The sequence below is a fragment of the Phaethon lepturus genome, unplaced genomic scaffold (assembly GCF_000687285.1).
Source record: "Phaethon lepturus isolate BGI_N335 unplaced genomic scaffold, ASM68728v1 scaffold9284, whole genome shotgun sequence".
Taxonomy (NCBI): Eukaryota; Metazoa; Chordata; class Aves; order Phaethontiformes; family Phaethontidae; genus Phaethon; species Phaethon lepturus.
The window spans coordinates 28499-50677 of NW_010534922.1; the positions used below are offsets into that span (position 1 = coordinate 28499).

Genomic DNA, 22179 nt, shown 5'->3' on the forward strand with positions numbered 1-22179 from the left:
TTAAAATGTTAGAAGAAATCCTGCCAGGATGGTGTCCTCTTTTTTTTTTTTTTTTTTTTTTCTTCTAAAAAGTATTTGGGATATGTTCTTCACAGTTCATATGCCTTCTTTCATTTCCAGACTTCTCATACATTTCTGTTAATGTAATCCTGAACTAGGATTCCCTCTTTTGAAAAGCTTGCTGATAGGTAAACAGAGAGCAGTATAGAGCGAGCTGTTTTAAAGCAACAGTCCCAGAGAGGAAATTTTTGACCACCCCCAGTCTCGTATTTCATTAAATGCTGCATGGCAAGCATTCCTGACTGATGTGCATATAAACAGAGAACAGAATTTTCTTTATCTATGATGTTTTTCATATTCAAGGTAACACAAAGCTTGCATAAATGTTAATGTGAAAAATATGGGTACTACGAGCGCTTTCTCAAGGGGCATTAAATCCTCCACAGTGGTGCACACACTGGCTGTCAAAAAATGGTTTTGAAAACTTGGAAGCGGGGAGGGAATTTTAAACTGGGTTGACAGTCCTTTGGACCTTGGGCAGCTTTGCCCTCGTATGACTGGTGTGTATGTTCCTCTGCCTGGAGGAACTGCAGTTCAATTCCCTATTTGTTCCCCAAAAGATGTGATGAACTGAGCCAATTTTGTAGAGGAGTGGACAAAACACAGTACCTTGAGAACCATGTGGAGCATCATTTGCAGGCCATTTTTGCCTGGGTATTTCCCAGCAATGTTGGAAGCAGATAAGTTGAAGAGGTTGGCTCCTGTTTCTGTGCAGATGGCATGGACCAACATTTTCTTTCCAACACCAGCAGGTCCAGCTAGTAACAAAGCTTTCACCAAAGGAGCCTTCTCATGGACTGTTTGGGAACCTGCAAAAAGTCATACAGCACTATTATTACTTTCATCTAAGTCTGCCATAAAGGTAGTGGAATGATTCTTCCTTTTTTCTTCACCATAAATAATTTATAATGTGAATTTATTGTTTCCTTAATAAGGCACAAGTGCTCTTGAGTTCAATTCTGTATAACCAGAGCTGTGACTATAGCACATTTGAGTTAACAACCCTGCTTGTAGCAAAACTCAGTCGCCCTTAACGGTACCTTCTGACAGGCAAACTTCAGCTCTAAATCTACGCAAGCTAGAAGAATGGTATTTCATGAGTAATCTTTGATTACATTACATTACCAGGGCACAAGGTAAGAGCACTGAAGCAGAACTGCTGCTGGTGGCTGCATGTACAGCCAAGCCTGGTGCTCTGCACAGGGACGGCTGCCTTGCCTCGGTGTCAGGCAGAGTTGGAGATGTACCTCTGGCTTTAGCTTTGCATTTGTTGTCAGAGCAGGTTCTCGCTTTCTGCAATGGGACGAGGGCGTAGATTCATGTTGCGCGTAGGACTAGCAGAATTCCTTCCTCCTGCTGTCTGAAATGACACTTTCCAGCTTCCCCATCTTTACAGAAAAACTAAGGGGACTCTCTGTTGGAGCTGCATTTGTCAGTGATTTTGAAACCAGGTGTTACCATGTGTGGTGGTTTTAATCTCCTCCAAAGAGAGGAAACAAAAATCCTTTGCTGCTGTTAATGCTCTCTAGGCATGCCTGCTGAGTGTAGTGTTAGCTTATCCACGGAGCAGCTAATGTTGTTCCCCAGTCTGGAATATGGCAGCTGCATCAAAGCAGGTATAATATATCTGCTAGAAGGAGGATTCTTTTTTGTTCCTTCATTTTATTTGGGTGAGCGAATGGCAGGGTTGCTGTGCTTTGCTTGCTCTGCCGGCAGTGATGACTGCTCAGCATTTCTGAAGCCATCTCTATGGCTGCTCCAGGTAAACTCGTTCTGGGCTGTAAGAAATATGCTCCATCACCTGGGAAAGCCTAGCAGAAACGCCTGCGTTGTGAAAACGTGAACCAGAGAGAGATTTAGGTAGCTGATGGTGATAGAACTTGTCTTCCCTGCCGCTCTGTCACTGTATGAATTGGGTGCAGGTGAACCTCTGGAGATGGAAGTAGCAGGGAAGGCCAAATGTGTTACCATACCCCCTGGTAGTCCAGTAACATCACTGCCTTGATGTCTAAAAACGTCCTGTGTCAGTAGTGGTGGTTGTTACAAAGCCAGATCTTCAAATCTGTGTGAGCATCCACTACTTCTGAAGGTCTTTGAGACTGGTGTATATTGGACTATGGGACTCGGGGGAAACCAGCCCCGAAAGTGATGGGTAGTGGAGGGAGCCTACAGCTTAGTCTGGAAAAGTTCTCTAGGTTAAGGAGGACAGCTAGGTAGGAATGGTATTTGAAACCAAATCCAATCGGGCTGCCTATCTGTGTCCTAATGGTTTAACATCCCAAATAAATGACAAGAGACTGAGTGCTACGATGAATGCCATTATTTCAGCGCTGTGCAGGATGTAGTGAGGTTGTCAGCCACCCAGGCTTTATTAATATTTGGTCATTTCATACCAATCTATTACTATTACACATAGATTTATTATGAGGGGAGCAGCGGACTCCTCTGTGGTTAAAGATGAAGTATATCTTCTACTATTATTTCTCCTTTCAGCTGCTTATAATTTTCTCAATGCTATTTAAGCTGGAGCTTTCCTTGCCATCAGGTGACCGACCATTCTGAGAAAAACTCTCCCTTCTACACATACACAATTACATAATGATTAACTAGTTCTGAGGCCAATTAAATAAAATGTCATCCACAACATATCACCCAAAAGGAGAAAGCATTCCTGTGCCTTTTTTTGGCTCATGCAGTATCTTTTTTTTTAATCCAAGGTGGTTTTCAAACTGCTATTGCAAATACATTCTGTTTGTTTAAATAGTCCAGGATGTCTTCTCCTTAGATTTTTAGCCAACTGTATAAATGGCGGACAACTTATGAGTTCTCTTTCTTCTTGCCTTGGGGGGGTGTCTTAGGGCTTGATTTCCCTAGATTAGGTGGTGTTAAAACATAACCTTGGAGGAGTTATCCGAGATGTGAAATACCTCAGTGCAGACAGGGATAACTGCTGAGCTCGCTCTCAGCTGATTGTGGTCAAACTCGAAGCCAACCCCTGAGGGTTTAGCTAAAACCAGCTGACAGTGTCTTGGGTGGGAAGAGCCCCATCTAGGCTGAAGGCAGGGATGCTGCCAGCATTCCGTTTAACCTGACTCTTCAGACTGAGCTATGGGGCAGAATGAGTGCTCTTCTCTTCCTGAAACCCAAATGAAGCAGACTTGTGGGCTACTGCACCAAGCTTTCTACAACACATCGAGCCCGCTTCGGGGCGGGGGGAGCCAAGAAATGCCTGAGGAGACAAGAAATGTCTCTACACATGTAGAGAACAGCCCGAGTACCGGCCTTTCTGGACGGCGTGCAAGCGCAAGGGAAAAGCAGCAGCTCTGTGTCAGCTTTGCTCCGTTTGCCAGAATGGGAGGCAGGGAGACTGCTCAGCTATTTCGCCCCATAAAGTGGATGAGCAGACAATGACACAGCCTGGGGGAGGATATGCCGAGTTAAAATCTCCCCCAGATCCAATCAGGAATGGAAAAGGATGCAAACGAAGTATGAGTAGAGGCCCTTGAGACGGGCGCTTCTTGCAATCACTAGAGTTTGGCTTAATGCCAGTCCCAAGTAAAATATGGGATAGATTTTACATTAAAAGCAAACAACCCGACCCAGCAAAGCCTTGTTAGGTACTGGCTAAGTCTGGCATTAAAACTGCAAGGGTATTTAAAAGTGTTCTTTCTGATGTACAAAATGTATCCAGAGTAATTCCTTAAATGATTGCATTGTTTAGTACTGAGTAACATTAGCCAGCTTGTAAAAGGTAAATTGCAACCTTAACCCTTCCCTTAACTTGATTAATTTTGATCACTGGAGCTTGTTTTAGCTATTATCTTTCCCAAGTGATTTCCTTTTATGTGCTGCCATTCACAAACTGTTAACATGCAAACAGAGATGGTATGGAAATGCAATACCTGACAATAGCATGTGCAAGCTCCTTTATGCACTATTAAAATGATACGGTCTTCGCTCAGAAGGCTTAATTGAAAAACAATTATACTGCAAAATGCTTTAGATTACGATTAATCAAGCCCTGTCAAAGCCAGTAAAAATGCATGTTACTGACAGGAAGCAAAGCCATTGTGTTCTGCCCCGCCAGTAATTTTTGCTGTGCTCTTACCTAATGGCAATATTCCATACAGCGCTATTAGCTGTCTGACATCTGCGAGAGAGGGCATTGGCTCTCTATCTACCTGACGAAGTGTGGTCCCCAGATAGCTGTACTCGCCTGTAGGGAGGAAGCATGGGCTTAATAAATGTGACACTGCATTGTTACAAAATGCATAACTCAAGTAACGAAAAACTACCATGGAATACCAATATAACGTGCTCTCGGCAAACCCAGCACCGTCAAGGGACGGGGACTCAGACAGGGCAGTATCGTTGTGGAATGTGGCCCTGAGAAATTTCAAAGGTGAACTGCAAAGGAGAATGAAGTTAAACACAGGGTGGACTTTCCCTTCCAGACTGTGGAAAGTGTTCAGCAGAGCAGTCGGTCTCGAGTAACCTTTTAAAGAAACTTTGTGGAGAAGACTCATTAGTAGCACCATAAATCACAGTGCTGGCAAAGGATTTTCTAGATTTGGGATTCTGCAGGGCTGGAATCCCAGTGAACCATGCTCTATCAAAAGGATTTCAAAGAGGAGGGGAAAAGATATTTTTAACAAGCGTTTCCCTTGGCTGCATCACATCTCAGCTTCTCACTATGCTAGACATGTCAGTGTGTCACCTAATTTGGTGGGGCTCTTTGCTTTGCAGTTCACCTTTTTGTTAAAAAAAAAAAACACCACCACCACCCCCCCCCACCCCAACAAAAACCACCACCAAACCTCCACAAAACAACCTGAGAGAACTAAAAATCCCTGCCATGAACTGAAACGATCTAATCTTGCCTCGGCTCTTGTTACAGAGCCATAATCACATTGCTTGCCCTGTCCAAGTCCATATACCAGACATGTTGGAGAACAAAGATCCAGAAGGATGGGCCACAAGCAGGAAAACTCGTTGTGAGAATGTAGTCAGTGATGATTTTGTAGCATAAACTACATGTTATGGTGAATGTTATTGAAAAATACTAGTTTATTATGTTTTATTGGAGGTGAAAAGGGAGAGCACTAGAGCTCTCTGGAGCAGAGGTGAATTAGCAATAGTTGAGAGAAAGTGGAGTTATAATTTGGGGGCAAAAAGGCAGATAAGCCCTGGTGTAACTGCCCCCTCCCCTCTGAAGAATAAAATTCATTTCAGGTTTTATCTTTTATTTAAGGAGAAATCAAAAAAACTGGATAGGAATTAATCTTCACAGATTTAATTAGAAGGCATCAAAGGGTTTAATTGCAACTGAACATAAATCACAGTGGATATTCTCTGACTAATTTAGATAAGGTCACCAAGAAAATTAGTTCAGTGATGTCGGTTTGTCATAGAGGGGGGACGTTTCAGTGCCTTTACTCGCTGTGTAGCACAGTTCCACTCTTTGTCCTTTCCCCAGGAACTGGGAGTGAGTGACCTTCCTTAGATTTCAGCCCTGTCAGAGCTGAGCAGATGAGGACTTATTTTTCTGCAGGCTTTATGTCCTTGGAATCTTAAAGGAAGTTTTTTGGGTATTTAAAAAACAAAAGTTAGGTCCAAATCCTAGGCCAACTTTAAATACCCTCTGTATCTTGTTCTGGCAGCTCAAGAAGCGTGATCGAGCACCGAGTGGGGAAGAGCTGGATCTGACAGTCCAGGCCACCTCCTTGCTGCCGGGTCTGCATGGGCCAGCATCTGTACTGGGACATCTGGGGGACCTGGCAGGCGCGTAGGCAGCCAGGTGAATATTTTGGGGCTCTGCACTTCTGTGGCTAGTGTTTTCTGCTGCTGGCAGGTGAATATTGCTAGGGTAATGTGGAGCAGCCCTTCTGTTGCTCTAGGCTGCAGAGGAGCCAAATCTTCAAACTTCAGGGGTCAAGGGAAGATGGCCCAAAGCCATCTATTTCCAGGCTTGATGTTACCAGCTGTTAATTATTATCCACTGGCTAAGATGTGCATTCAAAACATCTGTGGTAGGGAATGTTTGTTGGACAGAAGTGACCTTGATGGTACTGGCTGGGTGAACAAAGGAATAATGAAGATCTTCCATTACTTTGTGATCTTTGATGAGCATAAAATGGATGGAACGCTTGTTAACTCAGCCTTCAGAGTGGGCAAAGACTCTGAAGGCAGTAACTGGTGTTTCTAAGAGTTTATATAAACACGGCATTTAGAGGTGATGTATGAGAATCCAGCTTTGCCGGCTCAGATACAATGCCATTGGCTGTCATTACAGTATGTGGCTTCTGGATGTCTGCAAATTCAAATAATGGTGGCCTTTGAAACAACTGAATTTTGTGGGCGTTGTGTGTGTGGTGTTTTTTTGTTTTGTGTGGGTGTGGTTTTTTTTTTGTTGGTTTTTTTTTTTGCTGCTAAGGTTGCTGTGACTTAATGTTTGTCACCAAATGCTTTTGGAGATGGTGTCAGACCCCTGTGCAGCCAGCGAGTATTTGTTTTTCTTCTGCGTAGAGCATGGGCAAGCGCGTCTGCAGCTGCAGGTAACGGGGACTGGGCAAGAGGACTGTGAAATGCAGAACTAGGCAGAGACGCATCTTATTTGAATGAAGGGTCAGACATGCCTCAAAGCACTGCTGAAAGTTCAGGGGCAGTCAGGGAGGTGGAGGTAAGGGTGAAGGTGAAGTTGTCTCTGCTGAATAAGCAAATGCTAAAGGTACGGCTTTTGCTGTTTTCTGGGAAATATTCCGGATGGATTATGACCCCTAGTCTGTTAGATTTGCGGTGTCTTGCTAATGCCTGGCCAGTGCTCCTGAAAGGGTGACCTGGTCTCTACCTCAGAGGGGCTTGTGACATTCAAGAATGTTCACGGCTTCTACGCGTTAGTGCTCGGAGCCAAGCACCAGCTTTACAAACGGCTCCTGGTTTCGGCAGCAGAAGTGAAAGGTACTAAGCACCCTGCAAAAACAGGCTGGATTTGCATACATGGCTTTAGATACTCAAGCTTGAAAGTCCTGAAAGTGAGATTACTCTTAAACTCACTCTTGACTGCAAACAGGGGTCAGTGAACATTGAATGGCTGGAGGTTTGATTAGATTAAACACCATATTAGCTGTAAAATGTGTACCTTACCAACATAATCGGAGAGATTCACAGTCTTGGCTTTTATTAGTAATCCTTCTTCCACTAGTTCTCTGTACAGAGAATCGATGGTCCTATGGGCAAGAGACATCACTCAGAAATTCTAGAGAATTGTAAGTAAAAGCTCAGTCCTTCAATAACTGAACTACCTTCAGAGTTATTTATGCTTCCTCAGCTTTATAAATTTGTTTTGTAGCTCAGAGGTAAAGGCGATTAGCTCCATCGGTATGAAATCAGTAAGTACTGTTTTCTGCCTTATGGCAGGGCATCTCTTTTACTACCTCACATGCCACATGGCTCCCTCTCACACCGATTCCATGACCCATTTCCAGGTGATGCAAGATCAGTTATGACTTGTGTAATAGACTCGCTCATTAATACCAATTACTGGGAAATTATTTTTAAATTGTATAATAATAGCAATCCTAACACCACTATACCTATTCACGTAGCTCTCCAATTAGTAGTAATTCATTAATTCTTCCTGGAATTTATTCTGTTTGCAATAGATAGCCTCATCTCGTTGGGGAATATACTGGGAATGACTAGATCAAAGCAACCAGTGGTCCATCTACTGCAATGTCAGGGTGACGTTGGCCAAAGGAGGGTTGAGGAGAAGAAAACAGATAGTGGAAACTGGCCGAACTTCTCCAGTGGAATGGCTTCTTCCTACCTCCGTTATGGGGTGGAAATAGCTCCTAGTAACCGAGGATTTAATATATTTAGGTTTGTATTCAGTTTGCTGTTGGTGTGAATGTTTTGCTTAGATAGAACTCCAAAAGAGAGACTAGGTGCAGATTTCAATGATACTTTCGGCACTCGGTTTTACGGATTGATACTGCTTCAAAGATTACATAAAATGCATAAGTGTGTTGGAAATTCTTGTTATATCATTCATATAAACAATACTGATTTGAACCTTTCGAGGTCTTTTGCTGTTTGTGCACTTTTCACATCCTCTCCCTTCAATATCTGAGCTTTTTTGTCTGTCACCTGTCTTAATTGGGATATTCTGGTATTGCTACAATAAAAATATTTAATAGCAACTCTCTGCTGGCTAGTAAAACCATATATATAATTTGAGATTTGCAGCCTTTTTTCTATTTCAGCTGAGAAGTTTTATGTTTATGCAGTGTTACTGGCACAATTAATATAGGAATAGTAATAAGAAAATACAAAATTTAATGCACCTTCAACAACGTTGATTTTGCCACTCTGGCTTCTGCTTTCATTCTCAGCCATTTTATGTTGAGTATGCATCATAAAACAAGCAGAAGGTAGAACGGGACTAACCTGACAGTTCTGTTGGGAGCATGACTTCTACTTTTCCTGTCTTATTATTTTTACTGTGCAAGCTTAATGATGCATGCCCTGAGTCTCCTCCAAGTAAGTGCGATGTGATCAGTCTCTGTTGACTAGAGCCCCCCTGTGCCCCCTCCACCATGCCAAAACAGAGATGAACTTGAGCTTTTCTTGGTTATTTCTGAAATACGTCCTCCTTCCCTGCTCAGCAGGGAAGAACAAATCAGCGGAGCCAAAATGCCACATAAACTCTGATTAAAAGTTAGCTACTATAAAAAGCTTGTGTTCTTAAATGGCTGTATGTTGCATTAAGTTTATACATAAGAAGCAGGTATGTGCAAGAGTAATTTTAAAAGTACAGAATACAGGCATCTTTGTTAGACTTTGGTACTGTTCTTATAAGACAGGTCACGCTCTGTTAGAATCCATGACACATTTATTTTAAATATTTGCTTGGAGAGGTTGTTGTTTTTCATTATTTTAAAGCAGGAAAAGAGATCACTGACTGATTGTGTACTGCTAGCACCCAAACGATCTAGTCCAGGTCTTGCTGTGCACATCTTGTATAAATGGGTTTATGTGGGGTCAATCCCATGTGCTTCCTCCTGCAGTGATTGAGTGTGTTTGTCTTCATGCTATTCTCCAGCCAGGCTCTCTTGGGAGCTGGGTCAGTTCCTGCTCAGCACAGCAGGTCCCAGGGGGGGTTTGTCTGCACAGGTGTCTGTATTACGTGTTCAGGTGAAAAATGGCTGGGTTATTAGCAAATGCATCACAAGCTCACTGAAAATGTAATGTCAAAAGAAGAAATCCTCCAAATAAAATAAGGGTGCTTAAAAGAGCAAGGGGTACACAAGAAATTGCCAGGTCTGCCAGGACTGTTATTGATAAATAAGACTGATTTATGATGTGTATGTTATACCTCAGACATGAAGGGTGATTTATAGAGTACAGGGGCCTGTCTGCAGCCTCCCTTATCAGGCTTTGGCTGGGACAGAAAATCTGACAGTCAACAAAACTGCCAGGTGCTTCTGCACCTGCGGAGAGGATGGGGAAGAGGCAAATAGGGCTAATACCCTGCCTAAATGTCACATGCTTAGCTTTGCATACCGGAATTAACCTGACTGAAGTTAATGGAGGCTAGCCCTAGTGGTGTGTTGTTGCAGAATGGGGACCTCGATTTGTATGCGTTGTCAAAGATGGGAGGGGGAAAACAAGGGCTGTGCTGTGTACCATTAAAGCACTGTTTTGTTGCCCTCTTATTTGTGGTGCTGTGAAGCCACGAGTTGGGGAGATGCAGGAGGAAGGTTGTGGTGTTCACTGGGAATGCAAAGAAGGTTTTCACCAAAGTAGATGTGCTTCAAGCTTGTGAAAGATTTTTATTTTACTATCTAGGCTTTTTATGGATGTTTATAGCTGTTAATAAAGAGGTTTTATTTGTTGTAGGGCTCCTGATGCTGGTAAGCGTAGCAACGTTGAGATGTTCCTTGTGTAATTGAAAAATAAAATGGTTGAATGGTTGACAGCATATCTAACGCAAAGAGGATGCAGTCTCTCATTGTCTGAATCTCAAATAAACAGGTCCTTTCTTTACCTGTCAGGAGTTAGATCTTCTTCCATCTCTGCTATCTTTTTCCTTGTGGTTGTCATCTTTTTCTGAGGACCACAAAAACAAGCAGGAATTAGTGACCTAAATACAGAGATAGAGTGTATATACATATTTGAACGTAGTGAAGGAAAGCGAGGGCCAGAACAGCAAATGTTTCTGTGAATGTGGCCCTCATTACTGAAGAAGACAAAGCAAAAAATGGCATCCCTGAATGCCCCGAGGGAAGGAAGTCACGTTCCCATTTATAAAGGCCCAGGAGAGGTTCCCATTTGTAAGTGCCTCACCAAGGCACAGGAGAGGTGAAGCATCCTGGGCCGGGGAGCTGTGTCCAGCCTACCAGCATGCAGGTGCTCTTGAACAGGACTCAGCATGAAGTAACTTGGTGGCTGCTGCTTCCTTCTAGAATATAGCTGCTCAGGGCACTTGACCTGCACCTGCCACCTCCCCAGTGAGTGCCCAGAGCACTGTACTTCAAAGCGATCAGTCCCGCTCCTTCCAGCGCAGATTGCATACAAAAGAATCCCGGGGTTGTTTGCTCCCAGAGAAAACTCTTCTCTCCCTCCTTTTTGGAGCACTACTCTTGGTTTGAGTGGGAATGGCCCTTACTCAAGAGGGAAGCAGGAAGGAATAGGGTGTGGGGTCCAAGTAGCTGTTCCAAGCTGTTCATGCCTTTTTTTTTTTTTTCCACATTGGTGTAAAATAGATAAGCAGCTTCCCTGAGGGTCATGCAGGGTGCTTACAGCTAGACCAGGACCTGAAACCAACCCTCCTGAGTCTCCAGCTAGTCTCCTAACCATTAGATGTCCTTCTGTCTTCTCTCTCCTAACATCTTGGGGAAGCAGCTTGAAGAGGTCAGAAAAACGTGACCTGCTCTTCTCTTCATATTTTCACCATATTTTGACTATGGGAAGATTTTGACTTGTGTGACTAGTTTCTTTCCATACTGCAAAAAACCTCACAGAAAACATAAATAAGAGAAATGTGGATCAGTAATGTCAAGCCCCTCCGTTAATTACAGCTCACAAGCCATAAAAAAGCTTACGGATAATTAGTGATGGAGAGGGCATTGTTAATCCATGTTAGTGCCCACCACCGTTGTCCATACTCAAGTTGTGCAAAGCACTGTACAATGACTTCAGCGGAACTATTCACACGGACGCATTTATGCAGCGTGGCACTTCTTCAATAGCTTAAATCTAGGCGTGTGTTTAAATGCTTAGTTGATCAGGACAGCTTATTCTTTCCAAAAGTTTACATTTGCTTTCCTGGGAATAGTCGTTTATTGTTTTTAATAGCAAATACTTCTGCAGAGCTCTAGAGGCTATGTTGTTGAGTTTAAAAAAAATCCTATCCAATTATCTGGAAAACGCTGGGCTTTTTTACTAGAATGGATCAGCAGTGTTCAGAAATATATCAACTGCGAGTTTTCCAGGACAGTTGTAATGTAAATAACCCGTCACTCAATCGCATGTTAGGGTTTACAACACCACAAAGATAATCTAGATGAAACTGTACATTAAACCCAGAAGGATATAGATAAGCTAACTGGGAAAAGGTGATGGTTTTAAGTTTTGGATTAGAATAATGCAAACAACTCTGTTTCTGCAGAACTACACCTAAGGTTTCTTTACATAAATACGCTTGCCACTTGTCAGAATGTGCCAGTGGGGTTTTGCTTTAAAGAAAAGGAATGGGAAGAACAAAGCATATGCCATGCTGTTTTAACAACCGAGGAAATATTGAGACTGTCAGCGGTTTATTTCTGGTGTTCCTCCAGCTTTGTCTCTTTAACCTTTCTTCCAACAAGCTAGAAATTACATATCATGGGGTCTGACTGGGAAGCAAAGCTCATTTCTACCTATGTAAAGACACTAAGCATATGTTGAATTTATTGGCCGACTGCTATTGTCCTCAAGGCAGCCTCACCAATAAAGTAACTCGAGAGCAAAACAAAAATGAACTATGCAGGGGAAAAATGTGTTTTCCTAATTAACATCAGCATTTATGGGAAATTTGGCAAACACTGAGATGCGATAAGGGGAAATATGAATTGTAGACAATGGCTTTCCTCCAAAATGTCTTACGGGGAACTTTTATTTAGAAAATGATAATGTTTAATGAATGTGAACATGCTCATCGTTTATAATGGAAATCTCCTTGTTTCTATCGCTGAAATGTCAGTCTAGCTTCTGTGTAGCTATCCATTTACTCGGTTATTTTCGTCTTTGATAAGTCACATGTAGCGAGCTGCATTAGCTATTAGTTGGCAGATGACAGAAGACTACCTTCCATGCTCAGCATGGTATATTGTCTTACAGTGTAGGCTCATGAAAATGTTTTGAGTAGCTCAGAGCTTGCTATGAGCAAATGTGGACCTGATTTGAGAGCAGATTCCAGAGCAGAGTGTCTCTGGCACCAGAAGGGAGAGGGTAGCCAAAATGTCTCATTGAGGGAACTATTCTATATCGGAACCGCAAGATCTGTGTCACCCTTTGGCTGCGATCATAGAAGTCCTGCTGCCGTAAGCTTTCTGCATCTAGCAGCTACTACCACCAAGTAACCTTTTAGCCTTTCTTCCAACAAGCTAGAAATCACGTATCATGGGGTCTGACTGGGAAGGAAAGCTCACTTCCACCTATGTGAAGACATTAAAGCATATGCTGAATTTCTTGGCCAACTGGTATTGTTCTCGAGCTTCACCAATAAAGTAACCCGAGAGCAAAACAAAAATGAACTTTGCAGAAAAGTAGCGAGAGGAAAGTACTCCTGTGGCTTAAGAGAAACAACAGTATATAAGCAGCAGTCTATGAAGTGTTTTAGTGGATGCTTGGGATTATGTATGATGGTTGGATGGGAGGCTGAGCCAGTGCAGATTGGCACCATGTGTGCACCCACTATGGGTTGCAAAGTCTTTGCGGACAATGCCAAGATAAATAGAGAGCAGCTTCTGATACTTGTACTGAGAATGTCCTTAGAAAAGGATGTTTCCAGTGACTGTTAAGCTCTTGCTAAATGAGGGGCTCTGATCTGTAATCCCTGTTGGGTCTAGCTACAGCATCCAAAGAGATTACAGCCCCCACAGCTGGCTGGGAGCTCTGGGTGCTGATCTCTCAATCAGCTACAGGAAATACAACAGGGGTTGTGAATTGCTGCCCTCAAACTCAGCCTTTCTTCACTTCTGACCCAGCATGTCTTTTGGCCTTATTCACTATGGCTTTGCTCTTATCAAGTCTACTGGCTGAGGTCAAAACTCTTGTCACAGCTGCTGCTATGGTTAACCTCTTGTGGTTTGTTTTGCTTGTGCCTAGCTGCATCAAAAAGGGATATCCAAAGCTGTGTCGAGATGCTAGCAAGGCCTGTATCAGAAGTGACTTTCCATAGCTTCCCATGTTTCATCTTTCTGTTGTTTCTGAAATCTGGCCATGCCTTTTGTGTATGTGTGGGTGTGTTCACTTACAACGGGCTGCTTTACCTGCAGCTGGATTGGAAACAAGTCCTTAGGGAGGTAAAGCAGGAAAAGCAGCACAATGGGCTTGATAAAAAGTAGTCTGATAAGCACTCAAATGTAACTTCCAGGTCAGTAACTGCGGAGAGTTGGCTCTTATGGTGGGTGCGAAGCCAGGTCTGCAGTGGTGTACTTGTAGATTCCCAAGAGAAACAGCCTTGGCTGACAAGCCCTCTGGGTACAGTGGTTAGGTTCATGGCATCCATCTAGAAGAAGCACTTACAAAGCTGGTGGGTCGTGTTGAGCCACCCAAATCGGAAGGTTGGTCTGTCAGCAGAACGGAGTGGACTCAGGAGAACATAATTTCACTAAGAAAAGTTTGTGCTGATACAGGGATGCCACAAACTCTTCAGAAATCGAATACTTTGGAAAATGCTAGCCCTTTCTCTTTTACTTCAGGTGCTTTAGAACAGGCTCTTCTAGGCTGGGTGGGGACTTAGACCTCCTGACATCTCTTTGCCAGCCTTCCTAGTCATCAGTGTCATATCCCTCAGCAGGAGGCACTCTTCCTTCAAATCTTTCCTCAGCCTGTCTTTACACAGGTGCTTACAATCCCAGTTTGCTGAACCATGGCTGGGCAGATGACAAGTTGCCACTGTGTGGAGTGAAGAAAAATGCAATTTGCAGCAGAGCTGAACCACATTCCTTTGTTTCTGTTGTAGCCTCATCCCATCTTCTGTGAAAGTCATCAGATCAGGAGCAATGTGGAACAATCGGAGTCCAGCACAGCGTGTCTCTTGACAAGGACACTTGTGCTCTATATGCCATTGATGCTGGACCGTAAGGACTAATAATTGCGGGACAGTCTGTGGAGTGAGATGCTTCCAACACAGATACAGGCATATTGAGATCCGTGCCTCAAATGATAGCCGTGTGGCTTGTTGCCTATTTGGTGCAATCTAATCAGTTTAGGTATTTCCAGACCAGCCATATGGTCTGGAGACCCATTTGTAATGAGAAAAGCAATTTGTCCTTCCACCCAAAATGATTCTTCCACAAAGGTGGCAAATGGGCTTTTTTTATCTTGGGGGCAGCAAGAGCAATTCTTGATAGGGTTAAGTGTCAGCTTTCAGTATTAAGTGGTATTTGAAGGTTTGGGAGCCTGTGATAAAGTTCAGCCTAGAAAGTATAGTGCATGAAAAGGGAAGGAGTGGCCTTACACATATGCCAGGAGCTGTTAAATTTTGTTTATCTAAGACCTGAGCCATCTGAAAGGCTGACTGGGAGGAGCAATTAGCTTCCTTATACTCTCCTTTAGAGTCTAATTCCAAAATATTCTTGCTGAGTTCCCCACAAAAGGGACTTTCAAACAGGATTTCAAACTTAAAAAAAAAAAAAAAAAAATCTGCCTGATCCACAGGAAATAATTTAAGTTTTAAATCAAGATGCACTTGAAAAGGCATCTACCCTGCATGTTGCTGGGTAGTGACTGTTCCCTGGCAACAAAAAAAGCCCTAGTTCTACTGTGATGTCTTCCTGCGAAGAAATCCCTCCTTGCAACAGAGGGGATGGCCAAACATGGCACTGTGAATTTGGGGTAACTGCCCCTAGACAGAAAACTCCCCTTCTAAGAGTTTACTTAAAGAATTTACCCTTGCTGCCCATTCCCTACTGACAGAATACAGAAAGCAGTTTGATTTCTCTGAAGAGTGTTGAATCCTACTGAGAAGGCTTTTCTTTGCAGAATATCCCTTTTTTGGAGGGGAGAAAAAACCCCAAAAGGTTTGCATTATGCTCCAGACGTGTTCATGGCTACAGTGAGAACCCAAACCCACTGTTATTTCACTGTGTAGCTGGGGGCGGGGGGAGACGTAGTGGGCCTAGGATGTGGTAACACATGCCTGGAAAAACTAGAGGATTTTTGCTGAATAACACATTAATAAGCTGCTTTTTAAAACTTTCCAGCTCACATTATTCTTGTTATATAGGCCAGATATTCATAAAGCAGATCTGAAGCCTGTGTGTACAGGTATGCACATGCTGTGTTAGTTTATGGACTGAGATATTTATGCAAATACTAACTGGAAAAAGCCTTTGCCAGTGCTGATTGGACACTTGAAATAGTTTTGCACAGGGAAGATGTGTTGTGACTAAAACTGGATACCTCCTTCCATTCTCCACACCTACAATAGAACTGTTTTGGTGTGTTGTTTTTTTTTCCCCCCCAATAAAATCTTTAGGGAACTTGTACTATTTAATTAGTACTTATTCCCCCGCCCCCCAATTCTCTCAGGCTACTGGCACAACTTTGGAAAACAAAAGTTAAATAACCTCCCTCCACCCAACACCATTCCAACACTATATTGAAGGGGGGGAAAAACCCCCAACAAACCCAACCCTTAACTTAAAGCTTTATAATTCCAGTGTGACACTTGGAAGCAGTTTTGACCAGCTGATCTAAATACAGCTGCCCATGACACCTTTGGGAAGATTGGTGCAATGTTTTGTCTGTGTATCGTAAGCCTCGCTATTTTTGAAATGGATTTCGCAATCCAGTTGGTATCAGTTTTCAGAGTTGCTCCAGCCTTCCATTATTAAACTGTCGCTACATGTTTGTCAGGTGAAGAGTGCTTTTCTTTTTTAAAAAGATAACTTGAGTCGAAATACAGCAACAGCAAGTATTTGCATGCTAAAAGGCTTACAGAAATGAAATACAACATGACATTAGGGTTGGCTACTTGCCCTGAGGTTTTTAAGTGGATCTGCTGATTGAATGGTGGGGTCTGTAAGCTTGGAGTTGTTTTGCACTGACATGATCTATAGTTTAAAGGCTTGGGTAAGGAATTTGGGGAACCATGAGCTGTGGAATTCTGCGTATGGCAATACGGTGAAACTAGATATGAACATGATATGTGCTGTGTTTCAGGGGGTAACACACGTTAAAAATAATGTATGTCTTTAAGCAATTTTATATGCTTAAATAAACTCAGCTTAATTGCAAGTTCCCAAGCACTTCAATAGTAAGTAGTAACATAATTAATGTGTACCTGGCTGTATGTGATCTAAGTGTTGTTATAGGTAAAAGAACGGTTACACCAAAACATTCAAAAAGAATTTTTTGGGTGTACAGTTTTGAAATGTATTAAGCAGTCCTCATTTAGAATGAAAACAGCTAGCAGCTGGAAAACTTAGTGGCATCCAGATCTATGCCTGCCTTGGAATAACTGTCACCTTAAAGAGAGGGACTGATTGGATTTTCCTGTTTTAGATCAGAGGATTTCAAGAGGGTGTGTATCCCTCTTGAAAATCTGATCTACCTTGTAATGATTTACCTTTGGAATAGTTTAACTTGTCCTAAGCAATATTTATAAAGGATAAGGAATAATAATAGCTAAAGGAGAAGGCCCTGAAAAAAGCCACAGGTGAATATATTTTTTAAAATGCTTCTGACATAAGATTCAGTAAAAGTTCAGAGTAGACATTTTGATATTGGTACCTGTGAGACTAGGGCTTGCACTGAATACCACTGTATCTGGCAGAGAACTGACATTTACCCCGAGTTCTCCCAACTTGCTGTTCTTACCTTTTCACTTTTTCTTCCCTTTTTCTGTTTGTCACTCTTTTCTCCATCCACAGCCAATTTGAGATTCTCCAGTTTCTGTTGCATCAATTTATCAACCTATCCAGACAAACACAGTTGAATCTTTTTAAGTCTTCTGTTCTGCCACCACACCTCAGACAAATGTTCAGCTAAAGAAGTGTTAAAGCAAAGAACAGATAGTAGGGACTCTGGAAGGAGATAAGGTCTATGCCAGGGCCAGTTCTTACGGCTGTAGAGAAATGTACCCAGGCAATGCATGTTGTTAGTGTCCTCTTACTGTTGTAAGCACACCTGCACTCTGATCTCTTCCTCCACTTCTTCCCGTTTCTCTTCTTTGATCAGCTCTGGGTCATGATCCTGGAGAAAATCCCATCCCTTGTCTCTGTTCTGCCAAATGTCTGTTATCCAAAAGAAAGAAAAAAGCGGGGGGGGGGGGTGAAGATACAAGAAGACATTGGTTTCTCCAACTACTTCTGGAGGCAAAAAATAAGTAGTTGTAAGCAGCTTTTATTAAATTATTAGCTCTATGAAAGCAACAGACTCTAGGGACCCTTACAAAGTTCAGAGCCTTGTTGTGTTAGGATCTGTAAATCTTGAGGTTAACTTCTTTTTTTTGCCTTGGGCTGTAAACTGGAATCAGGTATTGGAAGGGTAATGGGATATGGAGGTTGTCATTTTCGGGTTGCAAAGCTGAATGCCTGCAGTGTTGCTCATCTTCAAGAGCAGGTAGTACAGTATCGGCCGAACCGTGTTGTGCCCGACGTTGGCATTCTTCTTCCCTCTGTTTAACAGCACAGTGCTTAAATCTTTACCATGAAGAAGCTGCAAAGGTGACTCCTGTCCTGAGGAGCGTGCTCTCTATGCATGCCCCTTGGCTAGCACAATGTAGGCTTGGTGACTGAAGGAAGGCGTTTAATTTCAACCAGGAAAATTCCTTGTTCTCCCCCATTCAGCTATCTGATGCAAAGTCAAAGCTGCTGCAACCTTGTGAGTTCGCCTTTGTAGTAATTCACACGAGGCTGAAGTACAGGCACGGGAATAGGCATAAAAGCCTGCACAGAGAACGTGGAAATAGAGAGTGTGAGGGGACAGTGAGTCTAACAGAGCAATAACCTGCTTCCAAACCCGTAAGTGATGTATGGCCACGCAGAGTTTTAACTCTGCGGAGTTTTAAGCTTGATGCAGTAATTGAGAGGCAGTCAAAGTATTTTCCAAAGAGCCCAGGCCCACCTGATATAGCACCTCTGTTTCTTAGCCTTGTGCAAAGGACAAGGAACAAGGAGACCTAACTCCAGGAACAAAGCAAGCTTGTGCAAACTGATGATCAAAACCCCCAGCTTATGATAAAGGAGCTAATGATCCTGAGGTGCAGTTCGTTCTTTTTGTTGAGGCAAACTGCAATTTGGTCGTTAGAAAGCCAACGAAATGAAGTCTGGCAAGCTTGGTGCGTATCCGAATTCTCCGCTGTTAGCAAAAGGTACCTTTTTAAGGGAAACGCCTCTCTTCTTTCTACATTTTTTTGAGCTGATTTAAAGGAGGACAATTAATATCTTTCATTTCCTTGCATTTCAAGCCCCAACAGTATCTTTATAAATGACAGCTAATCTCCAGCAGAACGTGCTAATTCAATTTCCAGATGATTTAAAATGACAGCTTTCCACTTTAAGACATAGGCTCCTTTATGAATCTGTTTTGTAAAAGGTACTCATTGCTGTACCCACTGCCCTTTCGAAGGCGCTATAAATTCAGGAAGGTTTTCACGGTACCCATAGGAGATCATTCATGTTTTAGTCCAGTTAATATAATACTGGTTGCTATTTCCCTCCCCTACGAATTTTCAGTCCAATTCCATGTGGAGTATTTGTGGCTTTACGCATAGGGAATAGTTTTTGCAGGTGAGTAGTCTTAATTTCATTTCATAACTGAAAATGGTAGAGATGGAGAAGGACAGTGGATTTTTTGGTAATGAGGAAAGAAACTCAAAGGTATAGACATTAATTTCTTTAAATTACTTGCGGGTCATCAGATGGCGTGACAGATGTCAAGTAATATTTCAAGAGGGAAAGCTGATTTGCCCTAGTTGAAAGATACCTCCTCCAGGGTTACCAGCCTGGAATTTCAGCCTTGGGGAAAGAGGAATGTTACATGGGAGTTATGTGAAGTTTTAAACACTTTCCTGACTGGGTCAGCAGGTTGCAAGTGCTATGTTTTCACAGGAGTACTAGGTTTTAGACATTTATTTTTCATAGAGGGATCCATAGACTTTTATTCTGTTTTTTTGGTAATTGTTTATTGTCATTTTATAAACTCGTTAGTGGTTAATATCCACGGCAGGCAAACCAGTGACAGTCCCCACGGCTTAGGCAGCTGCCTTTGATATCACCTGGCAGCGACTTTCCCGAGTGCTGTATTAGCCACTAGGTTAGAGGTCCCTAATTTTAGAAGAGAGATCAATAACTCATAGGTGTTAGATGCTATGTTGTTCTTTTATAGATCAACAAAATATTTCAAACTTATTTTTAAAGTAAGGTCAGGAGGCTAAGGATGTTATGTTTTCACTGGCTGGTCAAAAGAGCCTGGTATTTTGTTCCAGACAGGGTCATCCAGCTCCGGGAGCTATTCTTGCGCGCGCGTGTGTGTGCAGTGCGATTTATATCACCTCTTCTAAAATAGTGCATGCTTATCTTTGGATTATTCTATATGCATACTTCTCTAGCTCAGGACTCAAAAGACAGCCCAGTCTACTAATGTGACTGCTAATAACACCATCACAGTGGTATTAGCTTTCACTCTACGGACTAGAGAGGAATTCCAATACCCCTGAATTTCAGAGAACAGCGTGTGACTAATAGTTGAAATATGTTTATCTGAAGCATGAAGCTTTTCTTGAAATGACTACTTTCAACCTCCTGGAAAAAGGCTTTGAATCTTTTGATGCCTGGTTCAAAACACGTAATATCACCACACCTTAAAGTTTGGGCCGTTGGGTATTTGGCTTGAATTCAAATATCCTCTGCAACACCGAGCAAGTCAAATATCAACTGGCAATCTGTATAAAGGTGGGAAATAGCACGTTGCTGCCTCACAGTACAGGGTACTGCAAAAATAAAACCCAGGCCGATGGAGGTAATGATTCAGACTGCTTACATTTGCTCCACATGAACTCTTGCTATTTCAGTGTACAAGCAGATGTCAACACAAACTGGCTGTTTCCAACAACAGTATATAAAATGAGTGTTTTGGATAGAGCTTGGCAAATACAGCTTAGAAACTAGCAAAACTGCCAGATACAGTTTTAGGAGAATAAAAGCCTTCATGAATTCCAGTGAAGTTTAGGTAGTAGTTCTACCCTGACGGGGGGTAGTGGGGGAGAATAATTGGTGTGGAAAAATCTGTAACTGAAATGCTTAGACCTCTGAAAAGCGATGTACATATTTTTAAATATTTAAGTAGCCTAAGAACAGAGCAACCAGCTTGAGGGGATGGGAAGCCTTTCTGAACTGTGAGGGAGTCTGTGCGTGTGACAAAACAAAAATGTTTGGTCAGCTATCATTTAGGTAAACTTTAGACAAACTCGTATGGGTCTTTAAATTATTCTATTGTAGGCATCCAATAGAAACCTTTCGTAATCAAGCTCCCTTACTTCAATGATGTCTTCAAGATTTATGCACTAATAAATCGGAACATCTGTGCAAACTGTGATAGTAACTGAGCTATTTCTACATACGAATAGAGAAAAGTTCCCAGTGTGGAAAGAACAAACTCAAACCTTTTTTTTTTTGTAAACAATTCTGCTACTGAAATGAAAGCAGGCTAAAATTAAAAATACAAGAAACTGCTTACACTGTTCTAGTTGGAAAGATGTTCTAGATTTGATTCTGGAGGCCTTGGAAAAAAGAGCCTTATCCATGGCTGGATTAAAAATAAGATTATTCTGAAGAATCACCACATAGTATTGTGATAAAGTATTGCAGCATCCTGCAATAAAAAGCACTAAGTGCTTGTGAATAAGGCAGGGGACTGTGCTGTGTGGAGGAATTAACAGCTGTTTACTAAAAATAAGTGTGGTGCCAAATAGACTTGGTTCACTAGGAGGAAAAAAACACCGAACACCTGAAGTTTAACTGAACAGCTATAGACTCTCACTGTGCATGAGACAGAACTGCAGCTATTCTTTGAAGCTTGCAAGAGAGCTCTTTCCACTCTGAGGGTTTCTGGTCGTGCTCTGGGCAGAAAATGGTTTCTTACGTGCCTTTAGAGCTATGGCAGTAGCTCTGGCAGGATGCGCTGACCTACCTGAGCACGTGATTGCGGCGTACCTGCAAGTGCTGCCAGTACATACTGGGAAGATGGAGGTGCTCACACTGACTGGCTTCAGTCATCCAATTCAGGTGCCTGAATAGGAACATAGGCTCCACAGACAGTTAACAGGCTGCCGAGTTGCCCTTGGGAGGTCTTGTGAGATATAGAGGAACACAACACCCCCAATTCAGCGCTCACCTTCATGTAAAAAGTTAGTATAAGTAACCCCAATATCTTGTATACTTGCAGAGCTCAAAGCAGGTATCTTGTTAGGATGGGCAGTACTGGTATTTAGATACAGTTTGGGTGACAAACGTGTCCCCCATCCTCTCACAACCCCAATGACTTGTTATTACTTGAGATAGTTGTGAAATTTGGGAGTGTCTATTCCTAACTGATTGACCTCTGCAGTGTTTTTATTCCTGATGCCGGCATTCACTGCCATGTTGGGAAGCACTGTCCAAAGCCTCTGTGTGAGGTTATAGCCAGAGATGTTTCCTACAGCCTGGAGGAGAGTTATTTGCACAAATACAGGGAGTTTGTGAATTCACCGTTCAGCATCGTATCGAAGACTATTGTAAAGCCTCAGCAGGGGATCCAAGCAGCGCTGGAAAGCACAGCTACTATACCTCCTTCTCGTTAGCAGAGTGCTGGATGAGCATATTGCCGAGCTTATGTAGCGACGTGAAACTCTTCTGCCCTCTTGCTACT

The 22179-nt window shown here is 42.5% G+C and overlaps 1 protein-coding gene across 1 annotated transcript in view; it reads right to left on the bottom strand.

Moving 5' to 3' along the window:
• Positions 1-22179, bottom strand: part of IQCA1 (IQ motif containing with AAA domain 1) — a 100465-nt gene that overhangs the window by 21282 nt on the left and 57004 nt on the right. The window contains exons 9-14 of the mRNA XM_010285645.1: positions 17458-17564; positions 17149-17244; positions 10106-10140; positions 7204-7286; positions 4169-4276; positions 670-869 (exon numbers count right to left, since the gene is read on the bottom strand). Coding sequence (XP_010283947.1) covers positions 670-869; positions 4169-4276; positions 7204-7286; positions 10106-10140; positions 17149-17244; positions 17458-17564 — 629 coding nt within the window. The remainder of the gene's footprint in view (positions 1-669; positions 870-4168; positions 4277-7203; positions 7287-10105; positions 10141-17148; positions 17245-17457; positions 17565-22179) is intronic.